Source organism: Brassica rapa, chromosome A02 (assembly GCF_000309985.2).
Source record: "Brassica rapa cultivar Chiifu-401-42 chromosome A02, CAAS_Brap_v3.01, whole genome shotgun sequence".
Classification (NCBI taxonomy): Eukaryota; Viridiplantae; Streptophyta; class Magnoliopsida; order Brassicales; family Brassicaceae; genus Brassica; species Brassica rapa.
The window spans coordinates 9,092,427-9,111,391 of NC_024796.2; the positions used below are offsets into that span (position 1 = coordinate 9,092,427).

General features: G+C 31.8%; 2 protein-coding genes across 2 annotated transcripts; both read right to left on the minus strand.

Moving 5' to 3' along the window:
• Window positions 1-976: 976 nt before the first annotated feature.
• On the minus strand, window positions 977-5,907 carry LOC103852314. The gene has a single exon (XM_009129224.3). It carries the CDS (start codon window positions 1,924-1,926, stop codon window positions 1,159-1,161), a length of 768 nt encoding a protein of 255 aa, XP_009127472.1. The 5' UTR covers window positions 1,927-5,907; the 3' UTR covers window positions 977-1,158.
• Window positions 5,908-8,147: 2,240 nt separating this feature from the next.
• Window positions 8,148-18,874, minus strand: LOC103852316 (tropinone reductase homolog At1g07440). The gene is made up of 6 exons (XM_009129225.2): window positions 17,463-18,874; window positions 14,034-17,333; window positions 13,735-13,942; window positions 13,383-13,599; window positions 11,176-11,282; window positions 8,148-11,091 (listed from the first exon to the last, which is right to left on the minus strand). Exons 2-6 carry the CDS (start codon window positions 14,111-14,113, stop codon window positions 10,903-10,905), a joined length of 801 nt encoding a protein of 266 aa, XP_009127473.1. The 5' UTR covers window positions 14,114-17,333; window positions 17,463-18,874; the 3' UTR covers window positions 8,148-10,902.
• Between the last annotated feature and the right edge of the window lie 91 nt (window positions 18,875-18,965).

Genomic DNA, 18,965 nt, shown 5'->3' on the forward strand with positions numbered 1-18,965 from the left:
CAAACTAAAATTCTAAATCTTAAACATAAACTCTAAAACACAAATTTCTAAATTTTAAACCTTTGACTCTAAACACAAACATCATAGTTCTAAATTCCAAATTATATATATTTTAAATTACATATTCTTATTTAAAATCCAAAATCTAATATTTTTAAATTTAAAATCCTAAATTTTAATCTCAATTTCTAGATGCATGTGACTTTGTGGATAAACCTTATACGAATTTTTAACTCAATGTAAAATTCATAAAAGGAATTTACCATTTTGTTGTAACAAAAATATATTGACGATTTATTATGGCGATAACTGAGATATACAGTTAGACAAAAAAAAAAGTAATTTGCAATTTTGGTAGAAAATGTGAATTGTGGTTTTGGTTAAAAATGTGAGTTTAAGTTTATTATAGGAAGATGTGATTTTCATTTCTGAAGAAATGTGATTTTATGATTTTGTCAAAAATATGATTTTCCAGTTTCTGAGAGAGAATGTGATTTTATGATTTTAACAAAAATATGATTTCTCGATTTTAGGAAAACAATTGACCTTTTTAGTGTAAAATGTAATTTTGTGACTTCTGGAGAAACTATGATTTTTTCTGTTATTTTTTTGCTGAAAATATTATTGTTAGTTTTGAATAAAATATGTGATAGAAATTTTAATTTTAAATAGCGTATATTAAAAAAATTATAGATCATTTTAAGTTTAGAATTGTCATTTTGTCATTTATTATTTTCAATTGAATTGCGTTCATCCAGATCATCTGTGAAAGCTTTATTAATTTTTTATGAAAATTCAGCTAAGCTCAAAAACAAATTTGATCCATTTCTATGTTGAATTAACAACATGGATATCAATGCAGCTTTATCCAGATGAATCAATGCATGTAAACAACACCATAATAAAAAAATTACTGAAATTAAAAGAATTGTTAAACATCAGTACAAATGTCACAAGACTCGCAACCGAGTTAGAATAAATTCAATATTTTCTTGTCATTTTGTTCCCCGAAGATGTACATATTAAATTTAAAAAAAAATGTACGTATTTACTGAAACTGGAAGAAAATACAACGCTAGTTCAACAAATACAGAAACATGAAAATGTACGAATTTTTAACAATTTGTTCAAATCTTTCCATCCTAATAACCACTAAAATTAGTGACTACGGGTCTGAGTGATCTTGCCACTTGCTGCCGACCTGAGGAGAGCCTCGGCCGCCGCCGCAACCTTAACTGTTCTCCGGCTAGCTTTAGAAGCCCGTAGATCCACATCATCGCTTCTCCCACAAACCGTAGACACTGGACCCATAACAATCAGTCCCTTCCACAAACTTCTTTTGCTCACTTTTTTCATGGAACTCTTGTTATCAGTTTTTCTACTACTATTAGTATTCTTATCATAGCCATTTCTCTTTAACATACCATGATCATCACAAACACAATCATGATTATTATTATCGTCCTTCAGCATGAAAGCACTGCTCAAACTCACGGATAAACCAGGATCATCCAAATTAAGCCCTTTTGAGATGTTCTTGTTCTCGTAAGTGTCAAGTAGACGAGAGTATTGGGTTTCTTGATCCTCTTGGTAATGGAAATTTGTGTACCAAAGCGATGACTTAGAAACCCTATTCTCGGCTAAAACCTTGTTGTCAGAGAGGATCATGTTCTTTGTAGCTTCGATCTTGTATCGCGAAGGTCGAGGTGTTCTCGGTGCTCTTGTTATCTCAAACTCTCTCATAATCGGTTTGCCTTCCTTCCTTTGATACCAAGCCCACGCCGCCGCCTTCACCACCGCCAAATCATCTCCTCCTCCGCCTCCATAAACCATCATCGGACGTTTCTTCTTCCTCCTCTTGCTGTTGTTAACATTGTTCTCGGACATGGATGTGGAAGATATGTAGTAGTTGGCGAATGGGAGCATTGTGATAATGGTTTGTGGAATTAGAGTATGTCACATTTGGGTGATTCATGTTAAATAATGGCAAAAGGAAATGCTAAGAAATATTATTGAGGAACATATTTCATTTTTTTTGTGTGTATATTAAATAAAATTAGAGAAAGTAGGTGTGTTGGTCTTTCTTTAAGGTCCACCAATGGATACGGAAATCTAAATAATTCCACAGGGAAAATGTTATTTTTATTTTGTGTTAGTTGGAATTGGATGTACTGTACATAGTGTATATCCAACGTATCACCATCGGTCCCTCTACGCATATTTATTATCGTGGATTAATATATCAATAAAGCATGGATGATGAAACTTTAAGTCCATGTTCTGGACTACAAAAGTAGAATCTTTACAACAGTAATCCAAAGTGGAAAAGTGGTCATTGCGAAAGAAAGAATAAGTGGTTACATATAAGAATTCAAATTTCCAATTGTACTTCATTTTGTAAAGATTATCTTTAACTATCTATCATAATCAGTCGGATCCATTTATCCTTGGACAAAGAATAACGCGGATTGTCTTATCTTCCTCAAAGAACGAAGACAATCCAAGATTATTTATAAGACAACTTGGCTTATTGTGGGGATAGGTGTTGTTGTAGACGTACGTGGATAAAATGCCTATCTTTAACAGCTTTCTGACGCAATTCAATGCCAAGACCATCTACCCTGTCCCCAAATCCCATATGGAGGTGGTATTTGCCTAACCAAACAGGTTTTCTAAATAACTAATTTCTAAGGTGAAAGTGTTCTTGATACAAGATCATAAACTGACCTTAACCCAACCACCCAAATTCTAATCATAAAGATAGCTCCAAGGACCGATCCTAAAAGGATTTATGAGAAAGTTTCAACCAGTCAATTGAGGTTCTCCTGACTTCACCAACCAGCTTAGACAATCTAACCATCCGGCTCAACCAGGTCAGTCTCAATCAGAAGACAATACGACCAAAAGTCTAATAGTTAGAAAGACTAGAAAACATAGTTTTATTCTTAATAATGAATTGATTAAAATATTCAAATAAATATTTTGAAAACTAATTTTGTATTTTTTGTGGAAAAATGCTATTTCGCAGATTTTGAACTGAAATTTAATTATGAAATTTAGTGAATAACATACAATTAGCGATTTTGGCGGAAAAACGTAATATTTTAGTTAGGCAGGAAAATGCTATTTTTCGATTTTGACGGAAAAACACGATCCTCCGATTTTGGCGAGAAGAGGCGGTTTTCCGGTTTTGGTATACATGTGATTTTCCGGTTTTGGCAGAAAAAGCAATATTCGGCTTTGGCATAAAAACACAATTTTCCGGTTTTGGCGGAAAAACACAATTTTTTTGGTTTTGACGGAAAAATGCGGTTTTCGTATTTGGTTAGAACGTGATTTTTTTGGTTTTGGTAAAAAACATACTTTTACATTTTGATGAGAAAAGTGTATTTTTAGGTTTTGGCGAGAAAATGCAATTTTATGATATTGATGGAAAAACGTGAATTTTGATTTTGACGGAAAAATAAAAATATTATATAATAATTCTAATATTTAATTTCATTTATTTGTATATTTGTATTAAGGGTATTTAGGTATTTGAATTTTGACATGCAAATGTAGCATTTAAACTCTATATTTTTTTTAGCATCTCAAATATATAGATATTCAAGATATTATATATGTTGTATTTAGATGCTGATGCAATAGTGTCCAAACGAACAAAATCTTATTAACATCAAGATACAGCGTCTGGATATAGAAACAAACAAGGTCTCTTACTTCTATTTTTTCTCTATCCATGATTGAGTAGTCTATTTTTTAGGTCTATGGGGCAAGGAGATCATAGATTCGTGAGCTGAACAAAAATAAGGATTGATGTTTTGATTGTCTCCATTCATATTTGAATTTAAGGCTTGTATTAAGGGTATGACTAGTTGAAATGCATTGGTTGTGGGTGCTGTCGAGGGAGTTTGTGGATTTGGGTGGTTGCGGTTTCTAGTGTTATTAAGCGATATGTACGACAATACATCGGTTAGAAATTGGTATGTTTGATTGATTTGTGACCGGTTGATTATGAGATACTACATCGTATTAATAATAAACTACCAATATTAACATATTATAACATAATAAAAATATCAAAAACATACTATTGTGATAAAATACAATAATTGTTAATATAATATAATTAATAATAATATTATGTTTATTGATTAAATTTTTTAATTTAGATGAAAGTTATAATTTCATTAAAATTTATTTTGAAAATTTATATTATTATTTTGTCATCAGCATTACAGACTCATATAGACTATGTGAACCACTTTGGTAACTCTGCATCCATATGCACGACAAAAGACAGTTGTATCCTGACACTGCGTCCAAGGTTGTATGCCCTTCAATTCATCGTTCTTAGTGTATGACTAAGCTTTGAGGTATGAAAACTTTTTTCAGAATCTTGATATCTTCTAAATAATTGTAAAAGTTGGTCATTCTTCTGGAAGATTTATATTAAAAAATATTATTTTTTCGTTAATCTATGTATATATCTTTATATATGTACATATATTAACGTTGAAAAGTTATAGTGATTATGCTTAGTTTAAATTTTTATAAATAAATTATGATATTGTTTGTGTATTTTAATTAAAATATGAAATATATATATATATATATATGTATATTTATTTATAACATTTCCATTTTAAAACTTTAATTTAAAATTTTTAAATATTTTTTAAATATTTTTATAATTATTTATCCACCCGTAACCATAAACTTGCGGGAACCAGATTTTGATTTTAAGAGGTTTGAAGCGGTTCAAACCATTTAAAGCACTTTTGTAATTGTTGCAAAAAACCAACAATCGCTACCAACCGCAAAAAATTGTGTTTGTGGGTGGTAGCGGAGAACCAGTCATATCCTAAATAGATCACTTAGTGCATGATCCTAGGTCTAATCTATTCACCGAAAATGTTTTAAGCTGCTAGAAATACAAGCGATTTGTTTTTGACCGACAAAAGTAGATGTTAAGGCAAATCGTGAACTTATCAATTATGATCATTAATGTTTATCATCTTTCTCTAATTCAAACGGAAGTTTAGATTTTAAAATTGTTTGATAAATGAAGCCATGAAAGTGGATCGATCTAGCTCTTTTAATTGAGTTTGAGACTTGTTTTGTTTGGTTCCTTGAATAATTTTTTGACTCATGATCGTTAGATTTCCAAACCACCGCCTTAGATCTAGCTCCATTTTTAATCTGAATTTAAATCATTTTTGTAATTCTGTTTTGTTACCATCAATCTTACTTCTTTTGTCTTAGCTTTTATTTTTCTCATAGAAATATCACAAAATTCTATCATGTGTTAACAGAATTAAAACAAGATCAGAGTTGTGTTCTTATTGACACAAACGAAAACAAAGACATATAGTTCAGTAGAAATATCGCAAGAAAGTAAAGGGAAGAAGATAGTTTTAGCTTTGTTACCAATATAAAGAAGGTTTTGATTAATTCATAAATGAGAAAGAGAGAGGCTGATAGTGCACAGCCAAAGTTTCCAAACACAATGACCCTACATAGGCTAATGGGTATTTAAAAAATTCTTTGGACTTGAGCTCTATAATACTCTCACGCAAACTTGGCGTCGGGTAAAATCAAGGGTCCGAGTTTGGACGCAAACTAAGATGGCTGTGACAGGAAAATGAATAATCGAAGGTGGTTTGATGTAGGAAAGTTATTTATTAATTATACATGGAGAACAAACTTAGTGTTAGATCTATTCAGATCTATACATAGAGAGTATCGCATGACTCACTTAGAGGTATTCTCTTGATATTTGAAGAATCTAAACAATCTCACTCAGACGTATTTGTGGCCTATTTGTCTCACTAAGAACCAAGGTTCCTCTTACCTTTCTAATTCTGCTAACATGTCTCATGAAGAAAGAAGAAGAACTCTATTTCCAGATCTACCAAACGGTCCTACTCATTCTCTACTTCATATCCATAAGCCATTATCAACTTCTTCATCTCTGGCATTTTACCAAATACGTAGTCTGTAACCACTAACACTAGCTTGAAATAGACGTTGAAATAACAAAACTTCAGCAACAGAATGAATTAGCCCAAGCTCAAATAAAATGACCTTTTGCCAAAGTCCAACACTGATTGTACTTCAGAAAACAAACCCCATCGATCGAGCTTAGTTTCTGCTAGATATCTTTGAAGCACATTTCTTAATCACAATCTTAGACACAGCAACAAAAACCAGTCGCACAATCTGATTACACTCTAGCTTCATGAGTTCAAAGCTAGTATTCAAATGTTACTCCTGTGTGTTTAAACCGGTATTGTTAAACACTGTGCTTTCTCTTGGAATCTTCTCAAAACAACAACCTCTGATGTTGAGGCTTATTAGAGCTTGTTTGCAAGCATAGGCAGTGAGCCGCTCTTAATCCCATGAAGAAAAGTACTCATCTTTTGGCTTTGCTTCTCCTGTCCAGATTCTTGTCTTAGCACCTCCTTTTGCAAGTAGAGATTCCTCAGTATCCTGCCTTGGCTGAGTTTCCTGCACCGTCATGGCTTCCACAATCTCTAACTGTCACATGATGATTTTATGCGCAAACAAGAGATACAAATCCAAGATCTGCTTCTTGGTGCTCTGATACCATGTTACAGATTCAAAAGAAGATAAAAGTTGTGTTCTTATTGATACATAAACGAAAGAAAATACATACCTCACCAGAGCTTTACTGACAAGCAAAAGAATAAAGAAAAGAAGAAAGCTTTAGCTTTTGTCACAAAGATAAAGAAGGTTTTGATTCATTCATAAATGAGAAAGAGAGAGGTACTCGTGCTGTCGTGCAGCCAAAGTTTCCAAACACAATTGACTTACACGTATTTAAATTAATTTTATCTTAGCTAAAAAACCCCTAGATAAATAGGCTAATGGGCCTGAATAATTTACAAAGTTTGACCTCTCTAATGTCATAACATATAAAATATTGTGTTCACTACTTTTAGAATATTTTGAATCAATTATTTAGCTAAACATCATATACAGTGAAACCTCTATAAATTATAATATTGAGACTACACCAAAACTATAACTTTTTTACTAATTTATAAAGATTAATTTATCGATATACTAATTGAACCAAAAACTCAATTTGAAACTATAAAATTATATTATTTTATAGAAATTTATAGTGTATATTAATTTATGAGCGATTTGCACCATAAATATACAAAGAGTGGGAAATTGGCGGGAATGGAAAAAAACAGTGGAGCCCAGCACCAGTGGGTATGAAAATACACTGATAACCCTATCACTTGTATCTCTCTCTCTTTTTTTAAAGAAACAAAATTAAATTATTTCTTTCTGATAAAAGGACATCGGCAAAAGCATACATTTATATACATTATGGTACCAGGAGAAATCAAAGAAACATCAAAACCCCAAGTAGATTCAACAAAAAAAACAAGCATAATCACATCAAGATTTAAAGAGAGAAGACTAGAGCGAGGGAAAGAAGACAAAAGAGCTATTGCCCCAGCTTCGACGAACGTGAATGCTTCGACGAACGCGAATGGGTATCGCAGCTTCTCGGCAGCCGGTGTGTTTGAAACAGGACATTGATCTATCCATAATTAGTCTTCACCAAAAGAGTTATCCCCGGAGTTGCTCCGCGCCCCGACCACCGGAATCTACAAGAGAGTTGATTCTCAAACTTCCTCTGTAAAGTTCAGCTGCTCCTCGCTGTCACACGCATCCTACATCGCCGCGCACAAACTCTAAAATCTACAGGCCAAGAAGAGCTTCACGTCTAAGAGGGAGATGTCCCGGAGAACCGACATCTCTAACACAAGCTTGTCGACACCAAAATCTTCACAAGGACGGCGCAAAGATAATATAATAATTAGCCAGCCAACATGAATTATTAATGTTTACGTATTTGTTAGTTTAGCCGGCTACCAAATATATTTTTATGTATTTAAGTCAAATGTTTTCATGCAGTATATTTGTTAGTTTAGCCGGCTAATATGTATATGTTTCTAGCTACTAAGTTAATTTAGCCGGTTAACAAATATATGCTTTTGTATTTATTTTTCTTGATTTTATTTAGACTTATTTTAGCCGGCTAATATGTATATGCTTCTAGCTATTAAGCTATTTTAGCCTGTTAACAAATATATGTTTTTGTATTTATTTTCTTTGATTTTATTTTGACTTATTTTAGCCAGCTAATAAATATCAAATCATATAGTTGATATGTAAATTAACACGGTTAAATGTGGTTTTTTATATTTTTCATAAATTAGCATGATTATATTGTGATTTATCCGGATACTTTACATATTGACTAATGTTTAGAGTTAAAATTACCTGCTATTGGATCTGTTGATGGTTATGTCAATTCGTAAACGGATAATATTTAAAATATAGTTATGTATGATTGAGCTAAGAATGGCTATGTTCCAATTTGTTCGTTTAACTCTAATAAAACAAAAAAGTTGGTTACCAGATGATAAAAGTGTGAGTCCATTAAAAAAATTGTTTTCTATTATATTTATCCGGCTAACACTGTTTCTGATAATAAAAGGTTCTCTCAAAATTTACCATGTATGTACAACAAAATCATGGTCGTCAATAACACTCCTCATTAAGTAAAGCTTCAATCGGAATCTGACGAAATCAATTAAAACTGAAAACAACAAAAAACTTTCGAATTTAAAACATGACATACTACCAGCCAAAAGGTATTTAATTCCAGTTCTCAGCAAGAAGAGCGATCTGGTGAAGACTCATCCTTTTGAGATTTGAGTATCTCTGACCATTCAGGCAACCAGTGGTGATAAGGAGGAACACAATCGGAGGCGGAGACACGAGCTCTGTGAGTATGGAACCTCTCGTGAGATATTCTCAGAGAATTTCGATGGGACGATCCAACTGAGGAATGGGCAAACACCAGTCGATGGAAACAAAGGGGATTTAGATGAAGAGGTAATGGAAGATGAAGGGAGGAGGATGAAGAGAAAAGCAAGAGAGAGAGAGAGGGTGGAGCTGTTCATCATCTCTCTTTTTCGATGTAAACAATGTAAATGTGAAAGAAGAGAAATGAACAATTTGTTTATTTCAGAAACAAAGCATATATCGATTATAGTGTTTTTTATTGAAAAAAAAACATTTTCACTGTGATATATCAATATAGGGGTAAAAGTGTCATTAAAAAAAACGCATCATCCAAAAAAGGTCAATTTCCATCCCTGCAAATTACAAGGTTATGTTTGTATAGGAGTCCCAATTTCTCTTAATTTATAAAGTATTAATTTAAAGAGATTATATTGTATATATATGAAAAACAAGAGTATTACATATGTTGAAATCACTCATTAACTTCTTCTCTTGGTCAAATCTATATATATTATTAAAACAGAAGTACACTTATAAATTAGCCCTTAAAACTTAAATTTATTTACGTCTCAATGCCACTGAAGTAATAACTAATTTATCTTTATCATTAACTGTTTTTTCCTAATTTAATTGACAATTACCTAAACTAAATTTATAACAAATTCAAGATAAATTTAAAACTTAATTAATATACCATAAATCAAGATCCATATATTTAGGATCTCTATAATTGGTAAGTCTCTTTTTTTTGTCATCAACAAAAAAAACTACCTAATAAATAAATACAATAACAAATCTCCTATATAATAATTACTTTCCCAAAATTTACTTTGTATCAATATTTATTAAAAAATAAATTTTACTAATTAATAAAATATATATATATATATATATGAAGTACTATAGTCATGTGTGTGTTTTTATAAGTAAGACGCATCAAAATTTAAATATAATTTTTAGATTGATACTGAAAATTAATTTTCATATTATAAAGATGAATAGGTCTCACATTTTGATTTAGTTATGTGTGTCATCAGATTTAGTCAAATAGATTTATATAAAGTCAAACATGCATCTATATATAATTGATTTAGAAGAAAAAAACGGGTGTTTCATTAATTAATAAATATGTCAAAACGTGATATAAGGTTAATGTAAAACAATAAATAATTTACATAAACGTAAAATAATTTTTAAAAGCCACTTAAACGGATTTAGGTATCCGTTTAATAAATTTAGAATACAATATCATTTTAAAACTATATAGTTATATTTCCTATTATTTATTAGTAATAACTAAAAAATAAATTAATCATTTATAGAATATATAAATAAAATATAAATTATTCAGTTAATATATTATTTGTAACATATTTTCATATAAATAAAAGTTCACTGAAAGCTGAATACAATAAATTTATATGTTAAAAAGTATGGGTGATATAATTGACTATTAAAAAAATAGAAATTTAATTACTCAATAAATAAAATAACTATTATGTTTAAAATTTTATATTAAACATTTATATAATATACGTAAACAATAAATTTATATTATTTTATTTATAAAAACGAAAATTTTGCACTGATCAAGCTCTAGTAGTCTTTTGTTACTTGGGCTTTCGCAATAACACTTAGGAGATAGTGGAAAAATTCAAATCTTACAACAAAAATGGTGACTCAGCCACATATGCTATTCTCTTTGTTTCATATTAGTTGATGTTTTAAGATTGTATTTTTGTTTCATTCTATTTCTTTAAAAGATTTCTATGCAAAACCTAAATGTTGTTTGGTATATTTAACCAATCATATTCTATTGAATTATTTTTATTTGTTAGATTGACTTTAACTAATGAAAAATGAAATAAAATTAATAATTTCATAAAACGTGACCTTAAAACATCAACTAATTTTATTTATTTTAAAAAACATCAACTTATTTGAAACAGAGGGAAATAATGAAAAACATAATCATATGAAGGATACAAAGTCTGAAGACTCAAACTTATTACTGAACTTCAATTTTATTTGTTTTGGTGGTTGGGATTAAGCGTGTGGCTGATACGAGAAGCCATTGACCGAAAGACCTCCATCAACGCAAATGGTCTGACCCGTTATGTAAGAAGCTGCAGGCATACAAAGAAATGCCACCACCGATGCTACCTCCTCTGGTTTTCCTATGCGCCCCAAGGGATTTGTTGATTCTACCACTTTTTTAAATTCATCATCAAACGCCTACAAATCATCATCCAATGCGCAAGAAATCAAAATATCATCAAATTAAAATGAGCATATCTTCAAAAAATAATTGTATCTCACATTATCAACCAGTGGAGTGGCAATGAATGTAGGAGCTACAGAATTAGCTCTTATGCTGTCGCTCGCCCACTCGCATGCCAAATTCCTTGCTAGCTGATTCATTGCCCCTATGTACACACATATTAATGTGTTATAAAACCTGGTTTGTTTACCGTGTTGACATTCATATTTTGTGTAGCAGAACACATTCTTTGCTTTTTTGAGCGGTGAATTTTATAGGTCTAAGTTTGTTTATGACGTGAACATGAACGAACAAGTTAAATTTCAAACAATATAGGTCTAAGTCTGATCTCTATTCCTACTGGAACAAATATCATAGAACATGATTGGCATAGAAATATATTGAAAATATTCAAATCCAACAAAAAGGTAATGACACAATCCATAAAGGTCAAATTGGACTCTCTAAAAAAGAGAAAGAGCAACAATACAAATAACTAAATAATCTCTATTAATTCTTCAATTTTTGTATATAGAGTAACTTTCAATATATCATTCTTTATTTAAAAATGAATATTTAAATTGTATTTAATTATTAATGCCTATAATTAATAAAATTTTCAAAAAATAAAATTTATTTAATTTAATTTTTATTTATTTATTTATTTTAAAATATATGATAACAGCTTGTAAATAATTCTTTCTTTTATTTATAAGTTTGAAGTCATTTTATAATTTACATGTATGAAAACTCATCTTAATTAAATATTTGATTTCAAGTATAATATTTGGGATCGGATCAAGTATTTATTTTGAGGTATGCATTTTCTTGAGATATAAAGATAATTATAGATAATTTCTACTTTAAATGTAGTTTAAAATATAATACAAGTGGATTGAATTTCAAACTGAATAATAATAATAATAATAATAATAATATTTAGTTAGATGAATAGTGGAGAAATCTACCTAATAATGTCTCAAATAAAAAAAAGTTTGGATGAATTTTACCATTTGCTATAGATCTATTTAATTCATTTTATTTGAGATATCTATGTTAGATACTTGTGCGCGTTAGATATTCTTCAAAACCAATCATAATACTTGGTTGTCGAGAGCTTAGAGCAGCATTAACGCAAGGGGAGGAAGAGTGGGTTAAAAAAAAATTTTTATTATTATTTTTTTTGTTTTGTCCGATTTAAAAAAAAAAAGTTGACCAATCGTGGACCGCCACGTATTAGTGGGATCCGCGAAAAGTGATAAAATCCTCACAAACTAACCTTTTACGGAAAAGGTAGAAGATGCAGGTTTTAATTAATAGTAGGACCCACATAATTTTAAATTATTATTTTTTGGAAGAATCAGTCTTTAAGAGGCACCGATATTAATGCTCTTACTACCCATGATTCTCAGCTATGCCCTATAAGGCCGTCCAAGGGCCATCTATCGTTATACGGAAGCATGACATACCGAATTTCATAGTTCGGTTAATTTAGACGGCATTACCTATTTTGGAATCTCTTACTTATATTAAAAAGACAATTATTTTACTGGGCATGTTGACAAAGATCAATACTCAAATTACCTGTAAAGTGTGAATGAATTCATATGTTTATACCGAAGGTTTGTACCAGTGCGGGAGATAAACGTGTGGCCGTTGTATTTTATTGTCCAAACTATTTAAACTTATAATGTAATTTTTTGTTCAATATCCGGTTTGAACAAAAAAAATCATCTCAATATATACATTTGAAATAATAATATATTTTTTATTTGTAAATAAATAATATTTATTTTAGCTTAAAATAATTAAAATTATATAAAGTTACGATATATATATATATATATATATATATATATATATATATATATATATATATATTTTGGCTGTAACTACAATGTTTGTATATACAGCTGTAGTTCACCATCCGGCTAACACATCATATTTTAGAACATTGACGATCTAGTGTAAGCTGTAGTAACAAGACTCACACACAGATGGGTTTTGGACTATTTCTGATATTTGGTTTTGGTTTCTTATTGAGTGAGTCAGTATCACTGTTTTGGTTTCTTATTGAGTGAGTCAGTATCACTGTATCACGGTGAAAATTATTTTATTGAGCTGAGTGGTTCTGGTTTTGGTTTCACTTTTTGATTATTTTATAAGGTGAATTTAAAAATTATTATATTTGCACCCAGTGATCCAGTTATAAACTTTATGCACCTAGTAAAAGCTACATCTAGGTTCGCGACTGGTCAGTATGTACCTTTTGTGGCACTGTAGATGGAGCTGATGCTAAGTGAGACGACCCCAGAAATGGAGGATATGAACACGATGTTACCACATCCTGAAGCTTTGAGCAGAGGATGTGCAAGCTGGCTAAAATGATACGCAGATTCCAAGTTGGTCGAAATGTGGAACGAGAAATCCTCAGCCGTATGCTCTATTGTTGGCTTTGACCGGATTGCGCCAGCATTGTTGATCTAATAACAAGAATACAACCGGAGACATGAATCAGCCAATTTTTTAAAAAAGTTAATCAGCCAAAAGTTTTACACTTGATCTGTCTTTCTTAAGATAACATAAAAACAATCAAATGATATAGGGAGATTAATTACAAGGATACTGAGCTTGGCATCAAACAAAGAGTACACAGTTTGCATTAGCTTCTCTCTTTCGGTCCAGGACGATACGTCACAGACTGAACCAGTGACTTGAAACCCTTTATTCTTCCACTTGCTTAAACACTCGTTGAGATGTGCTTCGTCTCGAGCACATGTATGTATTATCACCCCAAATCCTGCAAGTTCCTCTACTATAGCATGCCTAAAAATTTCAAGAATCAACAGCATATATTCAAAAGAGTCTGTCACCGTTGCTTTTAAGATGAATATCGAAAGAAGAAGGTTTTACGAACCCAATGCCTTTGGTTCCACCGGTGACAAGTGCGGTCTTGCCTTGAAGGCTCCATCTACGTCTTTGCTCTTCTCCAGCCATTCCCCTCAGATTAAAGTGGATGATGTTATAATGAGAATACTTGTGTGGGTTGATTATATATAAGTAAAAGTTTAGGCCACGTCCACACAAATTTGAAGTGGATGATGTTATGGGATTTCGTGGTGGTTGATTACATATAATTTTTTCGTTTTTGATTACATTAAATGATAAAATTATGTAAAGCCTATATATCAACGTTTTGAACGTGGGACATTGAGCCAGACGTTAATTTTGACCCGCCTGTTCATGTTGGTGACTCTAAGAAGGCCAGACTAATCAATAAAACTAGGCGGACAGTGTGATTTAATATAATTCATATATTATTTGTATATACTAGGTGGTATTCATGACCACGTCATGCGCGGAGTAAATAAAGTAAAAAAATTATGACTTAATCTATAGATAGTAAAAATGTAAAAGTCATAATCATAAATTTTACATGTTATATAATGAAAGATTGAACAAAATTATGTATGTTTATATAAAGTAACCTTCGATTTAAAAAAAAAAACATTTGTTTTTGGTTAAGTGTAATTGAAGTATAATCTGTGAAAGCAAACATATAAGAGTAAGCAAAAACTTATATAAAATAATTATAAATTTAAGATAAAATAAAATATAGGCAATATAATTATTGCTTTCATGATACAAATTATGAATATAAGATAAAATGAAGCATAGACTATAGAAAAATATAATATGAAATAAACAAACTATAAGGAAACAAATTATAGGCCACAAGAATTAAGTCAATCAAATATATTCCATCGCGAGATTAGTGGTAAAAAAATATCTACAATTTTGTGTATAATTTTTAATTGGTCATGAAAGTTGTGTATAAATTAGTAGTGACTTTTCTATATTTACCGAAATCAGATTGTGTTATGTTGATTTTGTATAACAGTTTTTTTTTTATTTGTCTATTACATAAATTACAGTCAAACTTAAAATTAACAAAAGGAATAAAGTAAATATAGGAAACCAATATTATTGGATTTGATGTTAAAAGAAGCCATCAAATCCCCCATTTATTTAAATTCTAGGGTTGATTTCCCATTTATTTAAATTCTAGGGTTCATTATTTTAAATAGTGTCCGTTTCTTCAGTTATAATGAATGAGCACAACTAACACATTACTTTTCAACCATGATTACTAAGAACGTTAACATGTCAGAACTCAGCACCGAATCCAAATGCATTAGTAAGAAAATTATATGTGGAAACATGTTAAACTGAATGCATATTGTAACCCGATTTAGAAATAAATATCACTCGGTACGAGTTGGAAATAGATACAACAGTCGGGAAAAATCACAGATGAAAATCAACCACTTCTAAGTGTCTTTCTCATTGATTCCTCAGAACTTTCTCTTGTCTATCTGTAAGAATTTATGAGGATTGACTCATAGCAAGAGAGAATACAATCAACTTGTGACTGAATCTCCTTCACCCACAAGAGAGAGCTCTTTCTTAACAAGAGAAGATTCAAACCAACTTGTAGATGAATCTACACAATTTCCCTACCATACAACCCAAAATACTACAGAGTAGTAAATCAGTTATACGACGGAGATAAACACTCTAGCTTGAGACTAGTCCTTAAGAAGTAACACAACACATAGAGTTTGTGTACCAGAGATTAAGAGGACTAATAATCAGTAATCTAAAGTTAAGAAGAAAAAATTAAGAATTAAGTGAGTATCTAGACAAGTATTAGGCTGCCACAAGGCAGCCTCTAAACCGTGATCCTCAAACACTTTACATTGTGAACATTGATTAAACACAAGTAAAGAGAGAAGAGAGAGCACGAAATAGATGAGAAAACTTGTCTATTTTATGTATATTCAGTGTATTTCTATGTTTTACAAGAGAGAAGTCACAACCTTTATATAGGTAATACAAGATTCATCAATAAATGCAACAACACTTGCATGCTTTTGCATGAATAATTTAAATGATGAACATGCAAGAGATCTTCATTTCCTAGGAGAATAAATGTTAACATACAGAGATCATGTTAACTTATCTTCAAGTCTTCATCTCAATATTATCCCTCAAGCTTGACAATAGGAACTAGTCAAGCTAGGAAACCATGAAAACCTTCATCATCAATTTCTTGGTTGTGACATGGCTTGATCAAAGAGCTTCGATCTTCAGCATTAAGTGCACATCATCTTCTTTAATTTGGACAGACATGAGAAGTCTTCGGCCTTGTCATGATGACTGCGGCCTTGACTCTCTCTCTATTCTTCTTTTTCATGGAGATGATCAGCCTTGTCCAGAGACATCGGCTTCTACCTCTCCTTTCCTTTATCCTCTCTATTTCCCTCCCCCAAGCTTGATCGTCGGGAACTGAAAGGACCAAAGGTCAAGCTTGCCACACGCGAAAGACTGCCTCATTATAAAAAATCTCATCATGTAAAACCACATGAGACAAAACCATGATGAGGAAAAATAGTATAGCTTTCACGGTGCATGAAGTAGCAAGACCTTGGTATATAAACATGAGAACCGGCTCGTTCTCCAAGAGTTTCAATTTCTTAGTTCTTCTTGACTTGATTTCTCTAATAATGGCCTTCTTTGCTTCGGCTTGTGTTTCTCTTGAGAATGTTCATGCATGACTCCTCCCCTTTAAACCTTCTTCAAGAGATTTAAAGAAAATTTTTGTAAAGTAAATGTCGTGGGGTTTAAGAAAAAACAACATGGGACATTGCGATAGCAAAAAGAGAAATATAAGAATATCATTTAAACTAAGGTAAAAAATTGGATAGAGTTTTAGAGTTCAGCCTTTTCGTTTCGAAGAAGAAGGCTTTGAACGAGATACGGATTGAGCCATTTTGAGATTGCTTTCTTGTCATGGTATGAAGCCACGTTTTGAACTCCTGAAACCTTGTGCAGCACGGATCTTGTCATCTTGTGCACATCCAGACTTGAGTTCCAACAACTTAGCACCAAAAAAAAACATGCATTGGGCTGATCCAAAGCTTCCCACCAGCTTGCCTCTCCACTCGAACTTCCACAATAGCCACCTTGGGGTCTGCTTCTTCCGGTCATCCACTATGGTCTGCCATGTCCAAGTCAGTCGGATTAAACTAGGTTGGGCTTGTCTTGTGGTCTCTGAAACTTGGTGGTAACACTTGAACTTCCAAGCAATGAGCTGCGCCTTTTATTTCTTTCTTTAAAGCCTTTAAGGTTTGAATCAGATCACCAACAGACCCCCCTGCTCGTGTGAATGCATCAAACACATAACCAGAGAATAAGAAACCATAGAAATGTAAACCAGAATAGGAGAACCAGAGATTAAGCGGAAGTAAATCGAGAATGAATGAATGGATTATAGAGAATTTACTCAAGAGTTCCAATGGACAGATATATGCTCTGTTTTCTTGATTTAAGCAAAAGCATTTAGCAGCCAACTGCACCCACAAATCTAAAAGAGATTTGGTGTAGGCTGAGACACAATCGAAACCAATGGAACAACACAGATCATCCACAGTCCAAAGTGATGCTTCATCAACAAAACTGTTTGGTCTAATTCTCTTCCCTCCCCCATGTTTGATCCCAAGGTACAAAAAATATAGACCAAGCAAACACAACAAAAGAGAGAAAAAATTGATTCAAAAACAGAGAGAACGAGTTTTCCCAAAGAATAGCAACAAAGCTCTCATACCATGTAAGAATTTATGAGGATTGACTCATAGCAAGAAAGAATACAATCAACTTGTGACTGAATCTCCTTCACCCACAAGAGAGAACCCGTTCTTAACAAGAGAAGATACAACCAACTTGTAGTTGAATCTACACAATTACTCTACCATACAACCAAAAATACTACAGAGTAAATCGGTTATACGAAGGAGATAAACACTCTAGTTTGAGACTAGTCCTTAAAAGTAACACAACACATAGAGTTTGTGTACCAAAGATTCAGGGGACTAAGAATCAGTAATCTAGAGTTAAGAAGAAAAAATAAAGAATTTAGTGAACATCTAGACAAGTATTAGGCTGCCACAAAGCAGCCTCTAAAGCATGATCCTCAAGCACTTTACATTGTGAACATTGATTAAACACAAAGAGAGAAGAGAGAGCACTAAATAGATGAGAGAACTTGTCTATTTTATGTATATTCAGTGTATTTCTATATATTACAAGAGAGAAGTCACAGCCTTTATATAGGCAATACACGATTCATCAATAAATGTAACAACACTTGCACTCTCTTGCATGAATAATTTAAATGATGAACATGCAAGAGATCTTCATTTCCTAGGAGAATAAATGTTAAACATGCAGAGATCATGTTAACTTCTCTTCAAGTCTTCATCTCAATACTATCTCTTGAATTTTCTATAGAATTCTAACAACAGTCCTTAACTGTTGTTTTTGTTTTGATTATCTCTTCTTTGCATTGTCTCATATATATAACAACCAAGAAATAATATGAAAAACTTACATATATTTTCAACGAAGAAACACATTTTTTCAAACCAAAAATCAGGAGTTATGAAAATAACTTTTCATAAATACCGGTTGTGTATGGTTCCTAATCATCGAGGCAAACTGACATAAACAAATAAAAAGTCTCAAGTGGACAACGTTCGATGGATCACAGAACAAGATTGATCTCGAGAAATTCTTGTTGCTTAAAGACTGCACAATCTTGGGACTCTCATCGCATGATCCAAAGGATAAGGTGATCGAGTTGTCATTTTCTTGGAGGTGCAACCAGCAACATCATGCCAATTCAAGTTTGATTGAGGACTTGATACTCGCATTACAAACATTTCAAATGCCCAATTTCTAATTAGTTAGGTTCCATCTATTGTTCGAGAAAGACATGTTTCTCCGGATT